This window comes from Lepidothrix coronata, unplaced genomic scaffold (genome assembly GCF_001604755.1).
Source record: "Lepidothrix coronata isolate B3197 unplaced genomic scaffold, Lepidothrix_coronata-1.0 Scaffold217, whole genome shotgun sequence".
Lineage (NCBI taxonomy): Eukaryota > Metazoa > Chordata > Aves > Passeriformes > Pipridae > Lepidothrix > Lepidothrix coronata.
Genome location: NW_016690397.1, coordinates 466,672 through 487,488, shown reverse-complemented (window position 1 = coordinate 487,488; position 20,817 = coordinate 466,672). Strand labels below are relative to the sequence as shown.

At 37.3% G+C, this 20,817-nt stretch overlaps 1 protein-coding gene across 5 annotated transcripts in view; it reads right to left on the bottom strand.

Annotated features, from left to right (window-relative positions):
* The window catches only part of FTO (fat mass and obesity associated), a 237,463-nt gene that overhangs the window by 160,808 nt on the left and 55,838 nt on the right, over positions 1-20,817 (bottom strand). For all 5 annotated transcript variants that reach the window (XM_017833584.1, XM_017833581.1, XM_017833583.1 and 2 more), the window contains exons 5-7: positions 15,833-15,912; positions 15,027-15,170; positions 8,328-8,447 (exon numbers count right to left, since the gene is read on the bottom strand). In XM_017833584.1, the coding sequence (XP_017689073.1) occupies positions 8,328-8,447; positions 15,027-15,170; positions 15,833-15,912 (344 nt within the window). The remainder of the gene's footprint in view (positions 1-8,327; positions 8,448-15,026; positions 15,171-15,832; positions 15,913-20,817) is intronic.

Sequence of the window (20,817 nt, the reverse complement as noted above, 5' to 3'; positions counted from 1 at the left end):
CTGAATTACAAAAAAACCTCTTATAATTCAGTTATCCAAGCTGAGTCCCACCACAACATCACAAAACAATTGACCTTCTAGCTAGCTGGTAAGGCTTTAATCCATTAGCATGTAGGACACAGCTTGAAGATAGAGCTAAAATATAATTATTAGCAGTGTATATATGCATACATACACACACACACACACACATAAAAATAATCACTTCAGTTTATTACACAGTTATATTGATCCCTAGGCAGCTAGACAACATTAACTGATGCACTGTTCCCACCTATTAACAGTGCACTTTGTAGAACACTGTATGCTAAGCACGAAGTTGGATCCATCTTGAGCACAGCTCCACTGATGCCGTTCCTATTCACCAGCAACAATCTGGCCTGTTCTCGCCATTCCCTTAATTGTTTTACTACATTACAGAAATTCAAAATGAGTCCTATGAAAAGAAATGCCAGTAGTCTAATTGTGATAAACAATCATATTGTTTTACAAGAATAATTTAGATTTGTTACACTTAAACTTTATATCACTGCCTCTGCTGTGAGAATTTAATATAGACTACAAATTCACTAGCAGTCCAAGGAAAACTGCCAAAATCTGATGTTCATTTGTGACATTTGAGGAAGCCAGTAATTATCTTTCTACTGCAGAATAGTAAACATTATATTATATCTACAGCTTCAGGATTATTAAGCAGAAGCACGTGTAGTGACAAACGGAAAATGCAAAAAAGATTCACACAAAAGAACTAGACCTGGGAACTGCCAGGAGACAATCTAGGTCAACCAAAACACAGTAAGCTCTTGCTGTTGTTCTTAAAAAGATACAACTTTCCCATCTGAAAAGAAAAAAAAAAATCTTATATGTAGCCCAAATTCTACAATTTCCAGTCATGGGTGGGAGAGGCAGAAATTTGTTGGGTTCCTTCAAACGCAAGATGTTCTCTCCCTAGGACATAGCCAATAGTTTTTAAAAACCACACCTAAGTTACTTGCAAAAGTTAAACAGAGGGTCAGTGAAAGAATTAGCACATAATCCATCAGAGCATAATGGTCTCCATAGCAAGTTCTGAAGCCAAGTTTTATTTCTTTATGTTCAAAATGAAAGCTGCAGTAATGTTAAAGAACACACTGCAAAAACTCTATTAGCCCGTGATCTTGTTAGGAATTAGAAGGACTGATGATCAGATTCGAAAGAAAAGGCATCAGTGCAGCAACAGCAGCTTTTCAGAAGACATCACCTTCTTTGCCTACCAAAGCTATTTGGAAAATAAAACAGCTGTATTCTATTTTACAGTGGCTACAGAGCCACTAAAATACGGATAGCAATAAAACCATGTTTAGCAACACTAGCTATACTAAAAAAAAATAAAAATTACAGCAATGTAGATAGTGACATTTTAGTCATACTGCCATTTGCTTTCACTTTCATTAAAAATCAAAACTTCCCCTAGTTTATAGCAATCACAGTACAAATTCTTCCTGCCAAACCACTGTAATACAGAGTTTTAATACCAAACCATATTCTTTTTTTCTGTGTAGCATGTTCATAAACATATGTACACACATACAAATCAATAAACTCTATATCTAATCACTTCTATGATTGCATAAATAAGAACTAGAAATAATTTTAAATACTAGTAATAATTGGTAATAAGAATAATTTATATATAACATATACACAAATTCTAAAAATAGATTAATTTCTTTTCAAGAACTGTTATACTTAATGTTCAAATACGGCCTTTCATTCCATTTTTCTACTAGGAAACAGATTTCTAAGAACACAGAATCATATCACAGAATCACAGAATGGCCTGGGTTGGAAGGTACCCTAAAGATCATCTTGTTTCAGTCCCCTGCCATGGGCAAGGACACTTTCTACTAGACCAGGTTGCCCAGAGCTCAATCCAACCTGGCTTTGCAAAGAATAATTAGACCAGTAAAATGACAGCACAATACTACTATGTCATTATTTCCACAGCAACTAATAAGCCTTGATAAACATACCATTGATACAAAGGTCTTTTGTTATTCTAGTTATGTCCACCCAAGGTTCTGGGGGAACAATGGTGGAAACAGCACAGTTTTATACAATCTCCACTAGCCCTACCACACGGATTCAGCTTTCACTGAAACCCATCCACATAGTTCCCATCAACAATAAAAGGGCAGCAAAACCAGGTTCTAAAATATCCTTCCAGGGTTGACACTGGATTCACAAGGATGCAGCAGGAACCATGATCTCACGTTTTCTCTTCCTGCCAGACCATGGGTGACTGCAGAACCGCCAAATGTAGTCCAATGCTCTCTAAACTCTTTTCCTATATTTCTCCTGCTGCACAAAACTGCAAGCAGTTGCCCCCAGTGCTCATACCCTATAAATGCCTTTTCACTAAACATAAGTGTATATGAATCAGAAGTTACATAAAGAAGTTAATTAGAAGATCATTGTGTTTAAAATCCTCAATATGGCTGAGTATGTATTTGTGTGTAAAGCATGCACATACACATACAGTCACACTATATATCAGCTCTAGTGGTCTATCCACTATGGAAAAACTTCCAACATGTCATGGAGAATCCTGTTTAAGCCACACTGCTCAGCTCAGACACAGAGATCCATTTACACAATTCAGATACAAGATTGTGGAATAACCGACGTGCACAGCTTTGATTTCTGCTGCTCATGGTTTATGCATTTATGCCTTAAATACTAACACAGAGCTCATCACATTTTACATGTATTTACTACACACAATTGTATACATCCAAGAGTACAAAAATACAGTGAAGACAACAGAAAGAAGCCCTGTTACAGTAAGAAGCACAGGGCAATGGAATTCTAGCTATCCAAAACTGAAGCCTATCAAGATCCAGTTGCGTGCACAAGAACACCTACAAATGTCAGACTTGTAACTCAGAGGCAAATCCACCTGGAAAGCAAGCCAGAAGCAGGACAGCACGCCCAGCCCTTGCCCCATCTGGTGCAGGCACACGACAGGCACAACTGCACAACCCACCCACGGCCCCCCCATTTGTGCTGCCAGAAATGCATCTCACTGTCCCACAGGACAGAAACTGTCCCAAACTTTCCCTGGCTTATGCCAATTTACATTATAACCTTAATGTTTTCAATGTGATTTTCCCAGTATGCTGCACGAGCGGGAAGACTGCCCTTTGAACAATTCCAGTTTATAACAGAAATGTTACAGTGGTTCATATCAACGCAGCTTAGATCTCAACCAGCTCACATAAGGGTTAAAAATAGAAAGTACTATCCACTGGTTTGCTCTGATGTTCCTGTAGATATTGTCACTGGATGTATCCTCAGAAGAATTCTATTCAACACCTCTGTCTTTAAGTACAAAGCTGTAGGCTGTAGCAGCTTTAGGAAACATAAGTATCCTTTTTTCTGCTGCACAGTATCTGTGTGTGAAATTCTCTAAAGGGGTTTAAGTATTTACCCTGAACACCATCAGACAGTTTCTAAAATTTTCCTTATCCTGTTGCAGAAACACTTCAAAGAGAATCATAAACACAGTCTTTTGTGCTTTCAGCACACACGTTGTTTTGGAAGCTTAAGTCTGAATTCCCTCAGAATTGTAAATAATTTTTTTCTGAAAGATGTGCAATATAACTTTTTTTTTCTTTTTACAGATTGTCAGTGATTCTACTACAGACAATGCTGAATCCTTTCCCCTATTTGTGACAGTTAAAAATATTGGGGTCAAGGAAATTAGTGCCAGAAAAAGAAAAAAAACGAAAAATAAGTCTTCAGGATCAGGTTTCATTGTTGTTGTTGTTTAAGATAAAAGGTACATTTCCAGAACCATCTGACTCCCAGTGTTCACAAAATATAACCTGCCAAAATACATTTATTTAAAGGATCTGGCCTAAACAGATAAGGAGAGCCCCAAAAGACAAGAAATATGGCTAAAATTTGGGTCTTTGAGCTGCCATGTTGTACCTACATTTCACAGTTCATTAGGCAAATACGATATTGCCACATGGCCCTCCAATAAAGTGTGACACTGCAATATCTAAGTACAATAGGAAAACTAAAAGACAAATTAAAATAATACCTCGGAGTTCCTTGAATTTTGGCTGACAAGGTCAAACCAATTGAAATGTCAGTTAAGTAGCTATGCATTTTCTGAAAGAAGCTAAACAACCAACCAGCCTGTTTGTGATCCCATTATCTATTTTTTTTTAAATAATTGGTTAGTTGTTTAAAGTGCCAAAGTCTACAAAAGCTGGGAGAATTCCTTGTAAAAGCATATTTTGTCTTAAAGCTTTTCATGGTTATCCGGGAACTGAAATACTTTCGATTTAAATACATATTTAAACCCTTGCTTTAATTTGGAAAAAAAAAATGGCTCTGGGCTGAGATTTTGTAGCTCAAGTTTCAGCCTAGACTCAATTCTAACTGTCAGGCTGTAAGCCCCTGACAATAGTGGCTTACAGCTGAAACTATGACATACTTCATATGTAGCAATGGTAGCAAATAATGAAATAATACTGGAAAAGGAAAGAAAAATAATTTCACAAGAAAACAGCCTTGCTCTCTGATTTCAATTCAGTTGTATAAAGTGAAAAAAGCATGTTGTTGAGAATAACAGTAGTAATAACATGACTAAATATAGTTCTTAAAAAAGTTTTACAAATCAAGGTGAAGGTTGTGCAGAAAGACACCAGTTTGCATAAAATGCCACCTTGGTCATTGTCACTACACAGAACGTGGATGCTTCTGCTTTTACACTACATTTACAAATTAAAAGGTGTGCTGCATTTCATTATCATCAGCTCTATTTTAAGATGCCGGAAAGTGAAACAAATGGTGTAACAATTACTTGTGTTTCAGTTATACCATTAAGAAATCACTACCTTGAGATCTATGTTTCATTCCTTTAAGTAGACCTTTTACTGTAGGCAAACAGTTGTGCTGTTACGTGTAACTCAAAATCACTCATGCTTTTCTCTACATTTCAGTTCTACAATTTTTTTTTTGTCTTGCCAAATTCTTGCATAAATAGGTGGGATTAAATGGAGCCTAGCCTACCTAGCATAATTATATATGTTGTGATTTTATACTGCAATGAAACTGATACATTTTAATAATGCCAGTCTTGGCTCTTACCCACTAAAGTCAATAAAGGTTATTAAGGCCAACTGCCATATAAATACATTGCTACATTGCTAAATGGACTGTCAAAGCAGGAAATACAATTCACACCATATAGCACTGCAAGGGTCCTTTTTTTTTTTTTTAAGGAATACTAGATTTGTTAAAAAAAGCCTTTAAAAATTCAATATGTAAGTAGTGTAACCATGTACGTTTACTTTTCATTCCACAAACAAAAACCATTTCACTGATTTACATTTTACTTTTCTAACACGAATCAACCTAAAACAAAATAAACAAACAAAAAGACTGTAGGACTTCTGCAGTTCTTACAGATATGGTATGGTGGTTAAAGATTTTCATAGCTAAAATAAATGTCAGATTGCAAGGTTTGCATGATATCAGACCCTGAGAGACAAATTGTCTCTCCACTGAATCTCAGAACAGCTACAGCAAGAGTTGCTCACATCACATGAGATTTCAGCTTTTCAGACTTCTCTTTACCCAGAAAGCAAAGCTTGTACAGTCTTTTTTTCAAATGGTAACTCTCCCTTTGAATTCAGCAAGCATTTATCCTGATGTTGCAGGTGATAACGTGTTAATCTTGGATGACTTTTAAAAAAACCCTCTCAAACATATGAATAGCCTTCATATTTTCAAGGGAGGGGGGGGGGAAAAGAGAAGATTGGTTAAACTGCTTTGGATTTAATGGCTCATAAATTCATGAGGTAATATTGTGGGAAATGTGATGTTTTATCAGAATGTCATTCAAATGAAAGGTTTAACATTTACATCACAAGAGTGAGCTCTAAGTAAAACTATCCTCAGGGAAAGAAATGCTAGGAATAAACATTATGATAAAATTGTGTGCTTGCTATAATGTACAAAAATATTAAATAAAGCCCACAGGTCTGAAGACACTGGGCTAAACTTCCTGCAATATCATATTCTGATGTGACAGAGGAGTAATTACAATTAACAGAATCAGAGATAATTTTGGAAACTTTCTTTACTTCTTTATAGCTGCTTTACTAAACAAGGGGGAAAACTAAAAAAAAGGCATACTGGGACCCCAAGACTGAATTTTGTATCACTCTAGACATATAAGAAAATTAAGTGAAGAATTGTTCAGCTCGCACACAAAAGAAAAATACAGTGCTTAAATATTTTCTTTTAAGAAATAATTCCTTTTAACCAGAAAACTTCTTCCAAAACTAGATCAACAATTCTAAGACATTTTTACTTTTAGCATATTACATGATTCATTTTTTTTAACAATCATCCAGCTAGAATTATAAATTTGGAGAAAAAACATCAACTGCAGACGACTGGGTACCTTCAAAAATACCCTTTTGATTTAACTTAGCTGTGGAAGCTAAGCATGCACCAAAACACTGCACTTTTTATGTTAAATTGCTGTTGAATTTGTTAACCCGCAATTGATTTCCTGTGTTATGGAATCTTAGAGATTACAGCTAACTTGAAGCAACAGGGATAATTCTTGATGTTAATGCCACATTTCGATGTATTTTTATTCAGGCTGTTCCTGCTGCTGCAGTGAAACTGCGGCTCAACATTGTCCCCTACTGTCACCTTGTGGAACACCACAGGACAAAATGTAGGTTAAATCCAAAAAAACCCACCCCATCTCCAAGTCCCAAATACAGTAACCATCAAATTTACTTAGAGACTCAACAAAACAGACATTCTCAATTAACATTCTCTTCTGTCTCCTTCAATAGCTAAAATTAATTGTGAGTAATATGTTATAAGTCATAAAACATTAAAGCAATTTTTAAAATTTAAATTAGAAGCAGCTTCTGTTTTGGCCCAAACTTCAGTTTGCTGATAAATATCATCCTGAGGCCTGTTGAAAGGAGATACACTGACGCCACCACGTTTCTAATTAGAGACACCTGGCAATGTCACACCAACTGCAGAAAACCTAACCCCTGAGAGCTCCAGAGTTTGCTGGTTTTCCATGTTCTCAACACACAATGCATATAAAATATCAAACATTCTTGTCTCTACCTCATCTAAGCCTGTGTTACAAGTGAGTAAGTTGTCATTTGAAAGAAAAACAAACCAAAAGATTTTTTTAAATTAGAAAGGTCATTCAAGACTGTGAGCACAAAAGAACAAAAAAATGAGGGGAAAAAACCCACACAAACAAGTTATAAATACTTTTTCTCCCTTTGTAGGAAAATTCAGTGTTCACTGATTCCCTGTGACAACAGATTTCACAATTGAAAGTTCCACTTTTCCAGACATTTTTCCACATCTGGAACGCGCCACTGCTGGAGAAGCTTACAATACATTTGAGCAGCTTAGTGAGTCACAACATTTCCCTTGAGACTCAAGATTATGTTCTTGTTGCACCACATCTCCAGAGATTCAAACACACCCCTGCTGGGCATCCTCAGCAATATTACAAACTTTTCCAAGTCCACTGCAGGCAAATTGAGCCTTTATGCTGTGACCAGCAGAAGTGATCGAGAAGCAACTTCCTGACAGAAACATGGAGATGAGCAGGAGACATCTGCCCATATAGTTCCTTCTGAGCACAAATCCAGCAGCAGACAACTGCTCCCAGAACTCTGAGAGCACAGTGTCCCAACTGAATCTCTACCTAGACAGCAGCAGCAGCTGTCCAAACAGGCAATGTTGGCACAGAGTCCCAGTTCAAGGAAAGCAGGATGTACATTCAAGTACACAGGAACCATTATTACAATTATTCTTAAAACTACTTTCCTCTTGTTGGTTCTAGCTGTGGGGTAAGTGTGCAGGTACAGACCTCCAGATGACCAATCCTGTTCTCAACTTTCCTCTGATGCATTTGCCATTGTTGTCATTGGCAGAGTTGTCTGGGTGTCGCACAAAGAAGTAGACAATGCAGTTTCATGTACCAATTTGCGTGATGCAATATATAACTGTCAGCTTATGAGACTGTCAAACCTTAAAAACAAGTAAAGTCAGGAAATAACTAAAATCTTGGGGGGTTGGATTTGATTTTGTTCACATTTTTTCTGGCTACTGGGGCATAAAAGTGAGAGGAGACAGTATAAGGCTGACAATGATTCTGTTTCTCATATGTTCTGAATAAAATTTAAAACCCATTACTACAGTACAATTAAAAACATAATTGTGAGTGCTCTCAGAATTAAGCCCTAGAGGCTTTAGACTTTAAAACTAGTACTTACCATAATCTCCATTTTTCTCCAAAATTCTTCCAATTTAGCCATAGGCTTAAGCCACCAATCAGTGCACTTCAAATACCTCTTGCCTTGGAACCAAAACTGCCTAAGCCACTCAAATTCAACCTGCAAGATAAAAACATATGGCAGCATAAACATCTACGTTCATTATCTGAGGCAGGAATGGGGTAGTGCATGAATCCAGCTATACCTGAACAATCCCATAGAAAAGGAAACAGTCACCAAAGTACTCATTTCTAAACACATCCTTACACCCAGCTGTTTGTTCTACTTCTATTCCATGTCAATTTGTGACCTGAGCTACTCTCTCCAAACCCAGAGAATTGCAGACCCCAACTTTTTTTTTTTTCACATGTGGTACATGTACAATGACCATTCAGGTTTCCTCACAATTCAGTCGAATAGGTACCAACTCTGGGTCACTGTGATTAATACTGGGTGTTTCAAAATGTTTCCCTCATAGAAGACTGAAAAACCTTGCAGTGATAACATTGCTAGAATGCAGCCCAGTCAATAGCTATGGAACAAGAGGGTGGCACTACAAGGAATCAGTCTTTCATCCTTTACCAAACAGCCCATTTACCAGAGAAGACACTTTTCTTTAATAGTAATCCATAGTTCTGGCCTTTAGAATTCCATATATATATTTGTTGTGGTAGTTATGTTTCACACTAAGTTCAAAGATGCTTTAATCATTATTTGTACCGCAAAGGAGATTTGTTCATCCCTGCTCAATTCCAAAGATGCAAATAAAGACAACTTACCAAGGTGAAAGAATAAAGAAAAGTGGCCAAAGCTATCACCTAAGACTTCCTTTCCTGCAGGGGTGAACTGAACTGCTATAAAAATCTGAAAGTATCCCAGTTAACATTAACTAAAGGTTTGGTCAATAAATTAAAGTTTACAATAAAAGATACTTAAATTTCCAGTATATAAAAATAATATTAAAGCAAATTTATTGCTAAAATATAACATGATTAGCTGGCAGACACAGACCTTAGAATGCTTTTAAAAAAACCTGACTGTTAGCCAGTGACTCTTTAGCATAGAAGTTTGACGACATCCTTCCTAAAAAATGCTGAAGGAAACTTTGCTTCCTCTACAATATTAACGAGGTATGAAGGATCAAGTTATGACTTGCGAAAAAAAAAAAAGAAAATCAGTATATACCATTTTGGGGAAGCTGAGCATATCAATATTCAGCTAGAATTTTAAGAACTCAATACTTCTTTTTCTCCTCTCCCCACTTCTTTTTGAGTTTTTTGGCCTCTACCACATGATGTCAGGCAAACAGGTTTCATTAAATTAATCACACGGCCATTAATCAATGAAAAAAAAATTCTTTTTATTAAAATCAATGTTAAAATATGATTCATCATGAATCTATTTCAGTCAATCTGATTTCTGGCTAGTCATATTGATTTGTTACATTAATCTATGCAATTTCAGTCTAAGTCTGGCGTACGGGCCAAAATTTAAACGTATCTTGATCCTATACAGCATATACAATTTGTCACAGGAGAGTGGCTTTTTAGGTGTAAGACATAAAGTTGAGCAACAAGCTAATTCATTTTCTGCAGGATTAGCTGGTCTCATCAGAGGTCAGTGAACCTAATTGCAAAAGCAGCTGTTTAATGATCTGGACTGACATCTACTACAGCTATCAAACTCAGGTCCACACTCATCTCACAGTATCTCTGTTAAGCTCTAAACTGAGTTAATAAAATGGGGTTTGGGGAGAAATACAGTGTTTCACCCACCAACTTGGCCATGAAGCTGCTTGACATGTGACTGCACTGAACTATCTCCTCTGAGCAGGTACCTGTTGATTCTGAGAAAGAAAACCATCTTGATGAGGCAAGGGTGACAGGATTTCTCTGTTCTTGTTTAGATATATGCAAACATAAATACTTAGATTTGCTAAAATCACAATATAAAAAAGACATCGAACTATTAGAGAGCGTTCAGAGGAGGGCCACAAGGATGAAGGGGAAGCCTTATGAGGAGTAGCTGAGGTCACCTTGGTCTGGTCAGCCTGGAGAAGAGGAGACTGAGGCCAGACCTCATTGCAGTTACAACTTCCTCACAAGGGGCAGTGGACGGGCAGGTATCGATCTCTTCACTCTTGTGACCAGTGACAGGACTCGAGGAAATGGCATGAAACTGAGTCAGGGGAGGTTTAGGTTGGATATCAGGGAAAAGTTTTTCACCCAGAGGGTGGTTGGGCACTGGAAAAGGCTCCCCCTGGAAGTGGCCACAGCACCAAGCCTGGCAGAGTTCAAGGATTTGGACAATTCTCTCAGGCACATGGTGTGACTCTTGGAGTGTCCTGTGCAGGGCCAGGAGTTGGACTCGATGACCCTGATGGGTCCCTTCCAACTCAGCATATTCCATGATTCTATGATGAAAATCTCCAGAGATTCTTGCTATGCTAAGATTGCTCGGTATTTTTAATTAACATATAAACACCTTTTACACGACATCTATGTTTTAACAACAACATCTGCTATCTGCTTTCCAAGCTGTATGTCCTCTTGCTTTCAACTGTGCTCTCTTCAATAATATCTTTTCCTGTAGCAGGAAGCCATTTCTTCTTGGCTTATCTCCTTCCACAAACAGGAGGAGCTGTGCCACAAAAAAACCCTCACGACACTAAATACTGGAGAGACACAAAAAGCTCAATTCTAGCCTTAATGGAACTGAAGTTACAGAATATTCATCTTCTGTGACAAAACTATCAGGTTAACAGCTCTTGCCAAGGATTTTGTCAAATAGTTTTAATTTGGAGACTTACATATATCAGAGCTAACTTTAGGCATCATTAGAAAGCATTTTACATGACCAAACAGGACAAAGCTTAAACATATTCACACATAAAAATATATAGGCTGAGTGTCTGAGGAATAATTTTCATCTCCTAATTGATTTTCACTTAGGATTTACATCTGTGCAAGTAAGCTCAGAATCAGGCCTCATATGTCTAATCTCAACATATTTTCAAGTTGTCCTTTAAACAATGATAAAGGCCAATTTTAGGCTACTGTCAATATTGGGTAGTAAAAGGCCAACAGTAGCATTTGGCATTTTGTGAGGCAGTTCTCCTCAGTCAATAATTTAAAAGTACTGGTTATTAAATGCCTTGCATGTAGGTGATCTATATTTCTCTCTGCCAGACTAGTCAGCCACCAACCATACCATCAGCTCACCGTGATGTGCTAAAACATATTAACCTTCCTCTGCCTGCATACACCACTACCCTTTCTCATCAGTGACCTCAGTGTCTAACACCACATACCTTCAACTCACCTAGTCCAGACTTTTCTCCATCCCTGTGTATTCACCAACTTTACCTACTGCTACCTTAAAAACAGATTTGCTGTAGGAAAAAGGTGACTGTACCTCACGAGCAGCAGGACAACCCATTCAGTCTTAGTTCTAGTCATGGTAATCAGGACCCGATAATTACAGCTGAGCAAATATCCTGCTGAGAAAAAAAGTCTATCTTTCAAACTTGAGTACTTCCTTTGAAACCTGCCATATTTTTAGCACAATCCCTAGACACTAAAAAAAAATTCCTATAATGTTTTACTTCACTGAGAATATCCAATTATTAGTTTGGTGTTGGCAAACAAACAAGCCTTGAAAGTACCTCACACCAACATTAGCAGACTTTGCATTAGTCAGAGCAAGAAAAGCAAATTTTCTTTGAAATCTGAAGAATGGGAGGGTGAAGATCTTTTCTGCAGATTTATTTTTACGTATGAGCATTTACATCACCTGTTCAGCAGTGTTTTGTTACTTTAAAAAGCAATTGCCAATGGTTTTCCCCAGGTCCCCTGTAGCTCTGTTTGGGATGTACTCAGCAGCTATATGTATTTTGGAAAGCCAAGTGTAATTCAGTAGGAGCAAGAGGCTCCTGTTCAGGGAATTCGGCAAGATCATTTCTTTTGGCATAAATTATTACTGGCCAAACAGCGATCTGATTGTGACTGGGTGTGAGTTTTTAGGCTATTGTAGTCCACAGCTGTAAGGTAACTACATCTGTTCACCCTGCTACACCCCTGCCACTGAAGTATTTGTTCAGACTGCAAGCCCACAAGCTACTCAGAAAAGCAGCACATGAACACCCTTAATTAAGGCTATCTTTACTTACAACTACAAAGTGCATACTGGGACCAAAGTGACTCACACATCTAACAAACAGCACATACCTTGCAATTACTCAGATATTCCTTTGAAGGCTGTTTTACTGAGGGAGACCATGACAACAAAGCTAGGTCTAAAGAAATATTAAACTTCCACCTGGCTGCCCACTAGAGATGCTAAAAACCTCCTCAGGTTAGAATCCTACTTTTTCAACAGGAAGACATCTCAAGACATCCAAGACAGAGCCCCAACAAATGAACTCTGGGAAATCTAATATCAAGTAAAGACATCCCCCAGATACTCACCCATACTTCTCTTAGAGGTTTCTCTGCCCACCATGAAAGTGGAAAAAAAACCCCTAAGTCTCCACCTATGCTTCAGATCCTCAGTTCAAATGCACTTTATCAGCACAGCAAGTCAATTTTCCTGCCCAGGAGTACAACAGTGAAGGTACAGAATCATACTTCATTTTTTGAGACTTGCTCTTAGGCTTTTTCCCTCTAGTACACACTGATAACTCATCCAGGCCTCATTTGGCAGAGCAGTTAATTTCAGCACAGACTGGGAATCTCTGCTAAACTACTATATTTTACCTTGGTACTGTTCTGGTTAATGTTCTCTGATGACTTCGGAGGTACCAGCAAGAGGGGTAAAAATAAATGAACCCACAGCATTTCAAGAAGCAAAAGAATCAATAACAATGGCTGCATCTAGTTATCAGAGTTAAACTGAAGAACTTCAGTTATGACAATATTTGAAAATAAAATACATCAGTATCACCACCTTCAGAGATGGGAATACTCTCATTTCAAGCTCATGATTTCTGGTCCAGAGGAAGAAAAAAAAGTTACAAGGAGGTTTAGAACTAGTACAGAAAGCTGTGTACCAGAAATACACCAGCAAGATTGGGAAATTGGGTGGCACTGCTCCATCAGTACTATGTTGGGCTTTTTGTGCTATTTAGATTTTGCATTAAAAAATACTAAAAAATTAAGGGAGTGAAATGCAAGGCTCGTTTTCATCAGTAAGCAGGTTGATTATTTAAAGAAACAAAACAGGTTCTTGTTTTTCACCTGCATGAGAAAGTTTGAACCCAAAATCTGTATTAGTGCCTGAAAAGACAAAATTTTTTCACACAGAATAAAAGAAGGTAGGATGATTTTAGATGCAAGGAAAGTTCCATTAGCTTCACAGGTCTGTATGTTTTCACTTCACTGATGTTTTAAAAAGAAATATGCATTTACCAGAGATAAGCCACTAGAACTTTTGTGTACTTGTGCAGTAATAAATGAAATTTAAGTGGCACTCTAACACACAGAATTTACCCTTCAACCAAAGAGGTGACCTTGGAATAAAAGAATAAACAAAAAGAACAGAAAAAAAAATTAGTATTCTCTTTTCAAATTAAATATAGATCCAATGTGTCTCTTAAGTCTAAGTGCACAATATGTACAAGTTAAACAAAGGTTGCTGTTACAGTATATCCCATATGTGTAACAGGAAACATCCCTGTATGTCACACAGCAAAATTATTCAGGTGACTGCAAACACCAGGGGCTAGTCTCTCACCTGATGTAAACAGCACATGGCTTTGATGTTAAAGGACCCGTGCAAATTTACACCAGCTGTGCATGTGGCCCTTGCTGTGCAAACCACATATGCGTGTAGTTTTATGGACTGAGCCTGATTAATGTTTTGTAAACCCCTCCATGCATCAGACTCCTTTAAATTGCCCTAGGAGCTGTTTTGGTAAAAGTCAAGGGTGCAAATCTTTTGCCAACAGTACACCCCATTTTACCAACTGTAAACACAATACAGACAAAAATGTGCTCTACGAAATTTTGGTAACACTACAGAATGAGAATTCCTCAGCAGACAGCAATTTAAACATTTCACACAAATTCTAATTTTAGTGAAAATGACCCATGTATGGCTTCTAACAGTGATTGTATTTATCTTAACAGAAATACAGCACAGCTCCAAGCAAGAAAGCACTGCCAGGTTCAGTGCAGTCCTGTCAAAGTGCATTGTTACGCTTGCATATATTGTAGCACTAAATGACCTTCTTAAGTATGTCCCTCACAATGTCTTCCACTGCATTTTCTTCAGAACACACTTTAAAGCCCACACTCACAACTGTGTTGCACCAGCCTTTGGCAAAAAGCTGGTTCAACGGGAACCAGGGAGGAACAGCTGTAAAATTCTACCTTGCTCTTTCCCTCTAATCCTCTAATTTCTTCTTCTCTCTTCCTTTCAGTTAGAGAAGCACTAGAGTAGTTTGTTTGTTCACCACACTGCCAGATTTGGTGCAATATTTTATGAAACTTCTCTTACTTTACCAGCAGAGGGATCTTAAGAAGGAAAAATGAAAACTTCCATGATAATCCCCATTACTGTACCCATGGAAAAAAGTCATAAAATCCACATTGCAAACTTGCACAAAGCAATGTAAGCAGCTGAACGTGATTGTCATTAACTCCATGAAGAGACTGCACCACTCAGACCTGGCTGAAGCATTTTTGGTGCAGATCATCTCACCTCATTATGTATTTCTTCTACTTGCTTCACAACTGCAGCTTCCAGTGATTTCAAAGATAAAGCCACTGAATCAGAATCAGTCTGTAAATTCTGGAGTGCCAGTTCACATTGTCCAAATATGTATTCCAATGTTCCTCTAGAACACTATAAAGATACAACAAAAATTTATATATAGACACTTCAGAAAATATGTACTTCTCAAATATATTGAACAATTTGCTTCTGAAATAACCAAAGCAGAACAGTAACAAAAGTGTAAAGCTTCTTGAATTGTCTATATAGTTATTGATATAAATTATGCTGAAGCTAGCTTTTCTGCTTATTCAATCCTCAAATGCAGAGAAGGACACAATTTAAAGCATACGCATGCCTAGTCTTGGTTGTTCTGATCTCCTAAAGGCCTTTTTTTCTGCCAGTGGACACTGCTGGTGTGTGTTTTGAGTATTTCTATCTCATCATGAATTTCACCTTTCAACTAGGACTGGAACATGAATACAGCAAAACAGCTGTAGAACATTTCAGGTAAAAAGCAGTTTCCATATTTCATCAGCAATCCATGAGGTGTGATGTAGCACTTTCTGAATTCATATCTGACATGTCTACGTGGGAGTTTAGGCAAACTACCAATACAGAAGCAAGTGGGCCTCAGTACAAAGCTAATCAAAAAGCAGTTGTTCAAGAAAACAGTTTGAATCATAAGCATAACATGAACCACAAATCTGGATAAAGCACCATGATTTTACATATAAGGTACCAGAATATTAGTTTTACAAAGGACCAAACAGCAAAACATTTTTGATACTTACATCTGCCACTCGATGAGTTGAGCTGAATCGAGGTGATAAACCAGCCAGAACACAGTGCTGATGTGTCATATTGAGATCATCTAGGGACAGATTAAAAAACCTTAAGTACAGGAAAAAATTATACTTAATAGAAGTTAATCTGGTTGAATATGAATTAAGTACACTACTTTTTTCTCCAGTGCTTAGATAATTCAGTCACATCTTCCTAAATACTTTCACTACCCCTTTCAGTGTCCATTCAGTGTGGCATGTTTTATTTAGCTAACACAGAATTAGACATATTACATTTTGATTTGCACCTTTATTCAAACCCTTGGCAAATCTTTCACTGTAGAGTTCTGCCTTGGAATTGCTTCCAACTGTCTCTAATCCTTTATGAATCTTAGAAAGAAGCCTGTAATTTTAATTTAAGAGTTTACAATTCATCTAAAACTCTAATCGTACAAAAATAGTTGAAGCTTCATGGATTGCATGCCTCAAAGCACATTAAAAAATACATTTTAGGTCTTAAAAGATTACGGTAAAGATTTGCTTTCTTTTTCTACTAAATATATATTAACTGAGAAGAAAAATCGCTCTTTGTTAAATTGGCCATTGTCCATTTGGCAGTAAAAGCTTCTATTCAGATACAGAACACTATACCCAGATTACTGTTCTGGTTTTAGAGCCAAACCAAAGCTGTTACATTCTTCGGTCACCCGTGTCGGAACTACCATAGCGCTCTCGTGGGTTCTCTAAAATACAACACACGTGGAGGTAACATCAGTTTTAAATGACTGAGCACTGACTGGCGAGGTCTGGAAAACCAAAACGCTGCCTCTTCAGCATAATGCATCACAAAAAGTACATGTATATAAAAGCAGACATATATCTGTCCATCCTGCTTTGGAAAACTGCAGGCAGGCCAGTTGTCTGTTGGACAGTTCTCCCGAATTTGCGGTGAGGTCAGAGCCAACATGGTCTTTCCTGTCACAAAACAGTGGGACCTTACTTTGCCACCAGTTCTGGACAACTATGGCAGGGATATCTCATTTTAATATCTGTTACAAAAACAAAAACTTATTTGAACTGTATAATGCATATGAGAAGTGACTTATTATTTTAAATTACCATTAACACCAACTTAGCAATGTATTTAGTAGTTTCAAGAACTGTCTCACAATCTTTTCTCTTTCTAAAAAAATTCCACATGCATGCTTAAAAGATGCATATGCCAATTAACTAATTGCTAGATAAGAAAGAAGTTTTGAGAATTGGACTACAATTTTCTGCTTATATGACTGTTCCTCTCCCAAAGCTTTCCCACGGCTATGAAAAATGCTGTCGCTTGCACAGAATATTTTTCTGAAGTCTCATCAGGCTTTTTGAACGTTTATAAATTTTAAAACAGTATGAATTTTCCTAATTTAAAATAGCAATTCTAGAGAACAATCAAGAAAAACTAATAAAGTCCAATACATGCTATTTTGCTATTTTGCTATTTTGCAAGCCCTCTGTAAAGTTGGTAACCAACACAGAAAAACCTAAGGGTAAGTAGAGGTCAAGGGACTTGCCAAAATTTGCATGGAAGTTCTGTGCAGGAAGTGGGCTTACAGCTGAATCTAATGCCATAGATTTAACAGCTGACCACCCCTCTACTATTGGATGCAGACTATGTTTCTCTGTGTGGGGCCTCCTTACCAGCAAAAATTCTCAGTGATTTTACTGCCATTTAGAGACAGCAGATACATTTTGGAATTTGGATGCTGCATACTCTATTTTAAAGGGTGGAAGCAGGTTCACATTATAGATCTGTCTCTCCCTCCCCTGTACTGACATCTATCAGCCTGGTTTTCTTCTCAAAGATGTCCCTCCCAGAACAGAACCTCAGCAGAGTCCTCTCTGCTGCTTCAAAGTACTGCCAGTTCCTTCCTTTTCCTCTCCAATACTGTTCTCAGTCCCTGATCCTGCTCTGTCCACACCTCCACTTTCTTCTAGACAGCTGAACTTCCTGGGCTCCACCAGCAGAAACACTGAAAGCACTGTGCTTACACAGCCCTTATCAAAAGAACAGGCTAATGGATATGTCTATACATTCAAATAACATACATACAGTTAACTCATTCTACTACTTAACTAATTATCAGAGCACCAGTGAGGTGAGGAGCCAAAGCACTCTGAAACAATGACTGTACACCCGTGTCACTGCAGACTATTAAGTCATAACAAATACAAGGCAGAAGGAAAAGGAATTCTTAGCCAAACCTTACTTAAGGGAGTGGGGACTAAAGGCCCAAAACTTATTACTTGGAGGTAAAGTACTTCCCAGGAAAACACAAACCACAATGGAAAATGGTTCTCAGAGTTATCAACAGGGGTTTATATAGCCTTTTCTATCTTCTCTCAACTGCTCTTCCTGAACTTTTTAGACATTTGCCTTTTCATCATCTATTTCATGAAGCAAATAAAAAGTACAGCGATGTTTAAAGCACTGGCAAAAGTTTTAATATTCTAGCCACCACAAGTATCTACAAACAGAAGTGACAGGGACTTTTGTTATTCGTTTTCTTAACTACCATTAACAAGTAAAGAATTTTCTTTTTAACCATATTACAGTGCAATTTTCAAAGCACTAAAATGCTTTTCCACCATTTCCATTTTACTTGTATCCAACTGCACACAATGCTTTAACAGGACAAAATCTAACAAAACTAATTTTACTGCAGATGTATCAATAAAAAGACCAGGAAGGTATGCCTCCTTCCTAAGAAATTATGGGTCAGTGGAATATTCCTTTTACAACAGAAAGCTAGAAGGATGATCTTTCCCTAACTAAGAAATATTTTTAGTTTTTTGCACAAACAAAATACAATTAATTAAAAGCTAAATAGTAAATTTTAAAATTTAAAAAAATGTGTCTGAGATTTGCCAACCTTCGTGATCAAAGTTTGGTAACGACAAATACATTCCTGAAGTTCTAAGTCTTAATAGTAAGGAATACACCATTTGGATTAAATGTGGACTCAAAAAAAAAAAAAAGGGAGAGGGGAGAGGTAAAAAACTCCAACACATTCAAGATGCTAGAGAGCAAAGAGGGTTCAAGTTAGTTTGTGAAAATAGAAGCAGATTAAATATCTAGAAATAGTTTAATGAGTCATTATATACATGTGGAAGCGCTTCCATTAAATACTTATCTTTAACCACAAGCCAACCTCTGCAATGTGTGCACCCTACTTCTGGTTGGTTAGGAAAATGATTTTTTGATGCTTCTCAAACTATAATTTGCTAGGGGTGGGAGTGGTATAAGATTCAAAGTTCATCTTCATGCTGTTTTAAAACCCTAACCTTCAAGCAAGAGCTTGATCTATGGGAAACAGCTGCAGAAAAGTAAATCTGCCTTTGAAAGAGTCCAGAATATATTTTTGTTAGGTATGTTTTGAAGTCATGGTAGGAAAATTAGTGAAAATTGTAAATCTGCTTGCAAATCTGGTCATGTCTAACTCAAAGATTAGGGGAAAGATTCCAATTTAATAGTAGGACCATGACAACCCTAGTTAAGCATGCTCCAGGACAGAGCAGATGGGGCCCTTTGCTCACCTCCACGCGTTTTGGATTTATTGCATGCACCCAACACGTTTCATATTAGACACCCTTTGACTGTGTACTTGAGACAGCAGGGTTCAGTATGCACTTCCTCTGCAGACCAATATATTATTCTAAATTGAGCTAAAGTGTTTCCGTTTCATGAGTGATATAAAGTTCAGATTCGAGTTTTTAGGCAGCAGACTTGCAGTCATTCACCAGACTTTTTTTCTTATTATTACAGAAAGCCTTAAAAAAATTATTTTAAAAAATCTGTCTTACTGAAAGTAATTTTGAGTTTTGATTGGTTTTGCCTAAACCCCCTCACCCCTTATATTATTGTAACAGCTTAATGGAAGAATGGATTTGGTCACCTCATGTTTAGGATTAACATGCATTTAAATTTCGGCTCACGATTTCATCTGAAGAGGGCGGCTGAGAAGGCAGATGTCAATTTAAATTTTAAGACATTTTACTAAATTTCTACCCGGAATAACAAAATCCATTTTATAGAGCCAATGAAGAGGGGAACATAAACATTATTAAATGTCTACTAGAAATGCTAAAACAACACCCCTGTTTTTCTTTGTTACTTTGCTATACCCATTGATCTGGATTTACAAGTTACTGTAATTGTACATTACTGTCACCACACTTTTTTATATAAGATTTGCATGTAGTACTCGGGGTATTACAGGTACAGGACTTGATAGGACCGGACTTTTAATTATAAGCAACATTTCAGCACTTTACAGCATCCATATAAAGCAGTAAGCACTGCACTATTTCAACAACTGGAAGAACAGACCTACAGAGTTACTAAGTCTTCTACTAGAGTGGATGAGTCAATGGTAGTCAGAACGAATCCTACCAGTCTGATATATCAATCAGCCTCTGTACATCAACAGCTCCAGAAGCTGCAGTACTCTTAATGTTCTATTTTCTAGATGTCTTACTTACTGCTGCCACTGCTTTCTAAAATAATGCCAGCAAGAAGACTCTGCTTACTGAAAATGAGGGTCTGGAATATATTGCGTACAAATGCACAAGAGAAAGGAATCTAAAATTTTCTTTTTTTATTGCCAAAGGATTTTTTTTAAAAACAGAGGTTTCCTATTTTACCTTTTAGATGGCATCCTCAAGGTGCCTCCTCTTAAAAGTAATTTCAAAAAAATCCGAACAGAAAAAAGTACACTAAAACAATATACGTCCACTTATACTGTCTTTCACTTCAAGTGAAAATGATAAAGGCAGTTCTGCTGCACACAGTAACCTAATAAAAGGGTCATTTTGGAATACCCTCTTAGACTGTGTAGAAGAGTAATTTTTTTTTTCAAGTAATTGAAAAGAAATACAAAGACTATGGAAACACAGAAGAGATTAACAAAACACCTGGCCTACAGAGCTCAAATCTGTAGCTCTTC